The 4,293-nt window shown below is 45.7% G+C and overlaps 1 protein-coding gene across 1 annotated transcript; it reads right to left on the bottom strand.

Moving 5' to 3' along the window:
* Positions 1 to 855: 855 nt before the first annotated feature.
* On the bottom strand, positions 856 to 1,806 carry LOC148861785 (Tetratricopeptide repeat (TPR)-like superfamily protein). The gene has a single exon (XM_088982262.1). The coding sequence runs from the start codon at positions 1,562 to 1,564 to the stop codon at positions 977 to 979; it is 588 nt and encodes a 195-aa protein (XP_088838388.1). The 5' UTR covers positions 1,565 to 1,806; the 3' UTR covers positions 856 to 976.
* Between the last annotated feature and the right edge of the window lie 2,487 nt (positions 1,807 to 4,293).

Below are 4,293 nucleotides of genomic sequence, written 5' to 3'. Positions count from 1 at the left end.
TGCAATGCAAGAAGAGTAACTGAGAGAAGAATTAATTCCTATTTTTGAATTGAGTTAGGTTCTCTTGAGACAGCCCAATAAGTAATGGCCCGTTTGGTTTATAATCAGAATTGGAATCGAAATTGAAACCAAAATCCTTGGAATCAGAATTGAAATAGTCTATTTCAATAGTCTGTTTGATTCAGATAAGAATTGGAATCAGAATTGTAATAAACTGAAATAGGATTTTATTCCCAAGGAAGAGGTGAGGAATGGCCATTCCCTCAAATGAGGAATGCCATTCAAGTAGGAATGGGAATGGGACTCTGATTTTGCCCAACCAAACAGTTGGAATTGAAATGACCCATTCCAATCCCAATTCTAGACCCTTATTCCCATGAACCAAATGGGCCCAAAATTTATTTTCCTAACTAATAACCAAAAGTGTGTGGAATTGGGTTTTACTACTCCAATAAGTTATTGAATTAGGGCTCATTTTGTTTATAGTCTAAATCAGAATTGGAATTGGAACAAAAATCCTTTTGGAATCAAAATGGTATGTTGCCATAGTTTATTTGGTTCATATAGTAATCTAATTCAGAATTGGAATAAGCTGGAGTAGGATTTCATTCCCAAAGGATGAGCTAGGGAATGGCCATTCCCTCAAATGGTGGAATGGCATTCCAATAGGAATGAAAATGGGATTTCAATTTCGCTCAACCAAACAATTAAAATATTCCGATTCCAAACCCCTATTTCTATGAACCAAACAGACCCTTAGACAGTTAATTGACTAAAGACTTCCACAATCACTGAAGCTGAAACCATGCATAGACTTAAACATTTTACAGCCCTTATCGCCCAGTCTCACAAAATCACAAGTACATTTAACCATATATATCTGTAGTAGTAGTGCTAATAGTATCACCAACCTTACTAATAGTTAATGTCCCAATTAATCTAAGCTTAAACAAGAATTTATTAAGCAACAGCACTGTCACGCTCTCCCAGGGCACTCAAACTTCACTTGACACGAGTCTTCCACCCTTACCGTATAGGTGTGCGGCGACCTCCTCAGGAACAAAGGCAGCTGAACCATCAACTGACACACACACGTCGAATCCAGCTCCCTCACCCATCTGCAGCACTCGGCGTTTGCCCCGTGATGGTGGTGGTGCCTGTGGCGATGGGCCTGATGGCGATGATGCTCATGATCGCGGTCGTGGTCGTGATCGTGCCGGTGCTCGTGCTCATGCTCGTGGTCGTGGTCGTGGTCGTGCCGGTGCTCGTGGTCGTGATCGTGGTCGTGCCGGTGCTCGTGCTCATGCTCGTGGTCGTGGTCGTGGTCGTGCCGGTGCTCGTGTTCATGCTCATTAACCATTTGCTGTTGATTTTCCTGATGATGAGTCCCATTCATCTCTGCAGCAAGATGATGCTCGAGAGGCACGAATGCACAGGCATGGTTTGCCAGGGCGAACTGGGACATGCAGAGTGGGCGGGGGGCCGGCACAGACATGGTTTTGGTTGCTAGCACCAGCAAAAGCAGGATTAACATCGTTGTTCGAATACTTGTTGCTCTCTCCATGCTTTCTCAGTTGCGCTCTCTCTCTCTCTCTCTCTCTCTCTCTCTGGTTCTGGGGGCCGACGGTCATCAGCTGGGATTCCTAGCTAGGTAACGGAGATGGGTCATCCTACCTTTACTTATAATACTTGACCGTGCACATTCTTTCTGCTTCCCCATTTTCTCATTGCGAGCTCGGGATCAAACTTGATTGATGAAACAAATGAGGTTAATTTATAATTAGATCGTAATGGGAGACCACTTCTCTAAGGAGTAGAGGCGTCTCATTCTCTTTGTGTGAAGTTTATTATTAGTTGTTAGGTGATATACAGTTGCTCTTCGCATGTGTGCGTCTGGTGCAATTTCAGTAATATTTTGTATAATGAATCAACTTGTCTTTGACCCGGGCTAGTTGTGAAGGTTCAAGTTAACATGGTTTTTGAACTATCATTGACCCGGGCGATCAGTCTGTTTGGCCTAAAAACCGTTCAAGCAATCAGTAGTTTTTAATTTGTGAATTGTCAACCCATTCAGGCAACAGTTTTGGCCGTTTTTTATTCTAACTATTTTTTTACGTTTTACTTTTTTTAAACTGCTGACCCGGTGGCTTCGGATCGGTTTTTAAATCATTAGAAATTATGGCAATGTATCCTACTGCTTGCTAAGAATGCAAAAGGCTTATATATCCATATAAGTGCAAATTTGGTTTGGTTTTGGACAGATAAATTTTGTTTTGTGTTTGATTATACAATTTAAACTAGAATCTACCTGATTAACTTTGAATGCAAAAGATTACTCCAAAAATTGAGGCAAACTTTGCTCTATTTTGAATGCAAAAGCGTAAAAATAAATAATTTTATTTTATTTTGCATACAAAATTGCACTCTTGCCAAACAAGAGTCCGGATTCAGTGGACCCTTAGGTTTATGGAGCATGTGAACCCTCTAATGAGAAACGCGCACGTCGACACTTTTGAACTAACCTCATTATAACGGACATTTGCCATTATAACCGGCCCAGCTCCTGTACCAGTCCTGCAGTCCAGCAGTCCTATACCAGTCCGACAGTCCCGCCATTGCTTTGGTCATAATCATACCCTCCATCCGGCATGTAGGCAACTTGGCACGACCACCCATACCTCCAGGCATGTCACCTCCACCAACTGATTCTTCTCAAGCCAGTCCATCGTCTCATCAATTGCCTTCTCCATCTTCTGCTTATCTGTAGGGTTCAATTTCCCAGTAAACTTCTCATCCCTGATCGTATTCTTCATGCTATACGCATAGCTCTCTAATGCGGTAGAAATAGGCCGGATGTCGAAGTCCTCACCCCCGAATCAAACATGAAAACGTTATTTTCATCAGACCTCAAAGCCTTCTTATTCAAACCATAAGCAATGGCTTCGGCATCCTTCGTCGCCTGCCTCTACGAATCGTTGAAATAGGCCGGCACAATGATGACAACATTCTTGACTGTCTAACCCAAATATGCCTCCCAGTCTCCCTCATCTTGGTCGAGGCCATGGACGAAATCTCCTCAGGGGCGAAATGTTTCTCTTCGCCCTTGAATTGAACAACAATCATGGGCTTGTAACCGGGGCCAGGAATAACCTTGAAGGGCCAGAGCTTGATGCCACTCCGTACAGACGGATTAGAAAACCGCCGACCAATGAGTCGCTTGGCATCAAACACTATTGATGAAGGAAGATTTGGCCCGACCTCTCTATTATGTGACATGTGGCAGAAATAACAACTCGGCAAAAGGGGCCAAGCCTAGGCGGGAACAAGGGGATACGAGCGGACTGAACTCCCTACCGGGGGCCCGAACTGACTCACCTTGTAACGGCTCGGGATACACTTCGCCGAACTGACCCACCTTGTAACAGCTCGGGATACACTTCGCCGAACTGACCCACCTTGTAACAGCTCGGAATACACTTTGCCGAACTGCCACCTTGTAATAGCTCGGGATACACTTCGCCGAACTGACCCACCTTGTAACAGCTCGGGATACACTTCGCCGAACTGCCACCTTGTAATAGCTCGGGATACACTTCGCCGAACTGACCCACCTTGTAACAGCTCGGGATACACTTCGCCGAACTGACCCACCTTGTAACAGCTCGGGATACACTTCGCCGAACTGACCCACCTTGTAACAGCTCGGGATACACTTCACCGAACTGCCACCTTGTAACAGCTCAGGATACACTTCGCCGAACTGACCCACCTTGTAACAGCTCGTGATACACTTCGCCGAACTGACCCACCTTGTAACAGCTCGTGATACACTTCGCCGAACTGACCCACCTTGTAACAGCTCGGGATACACTTCGCCGAACTGCCACCTTGTAACAGCTCGGGATACACTTCGCCGAACTGACCCACCTTGTAACAGCTCGGGATACACTTCGCCGAACTGACTTGCCCTATAGATACCTCCGAGCTCAAGACCGCCTCGCTCAGCACTTCGCGCTGAGACCTCGCCTGCCTGGCCATCGCGACGCGAGCAGCCTCTTCAGCAGCGTAAGCAGCCGCCTCAGCAGCCCGGGTATTTGCCTCTGTAGCACGGAAAGCTTCTTCAGCAGCATGAGCGGCAGCCTCAGCAGCTCGCGCCTGTCGCGAGCTCCTCTCCACTTGGGCCGCCAAGGCATGAATTGAAGAATTCATCTACCAAAATAAACAAGTGAGCAAATGACACCAGAAGCAATAGAATAAAAAAGGAATACAGAATCTAACTTACCACCATGGCAT

The sequence above is a fragment of the Nelumbo lutea genome, chromosome 4 (genome assembly GCF_056320005.1).
Source record: "Nelumbo lutea isolate HS-2025 chromosome 4, American lotus-T2T, whole genome shotgun sequence".
In the NCBI taxonomy this organism is placed as follows: domain Eukaryota; kingdom Viridiplantae; phylum Streptophyta; class Magnoliopsida; order Proteales; family Nelumbonaceae; genus Nelumbo; species Nelumbo lutea.
This window is presented reverse-complemented; position numbering and strand designations above follow the sequence as displayed.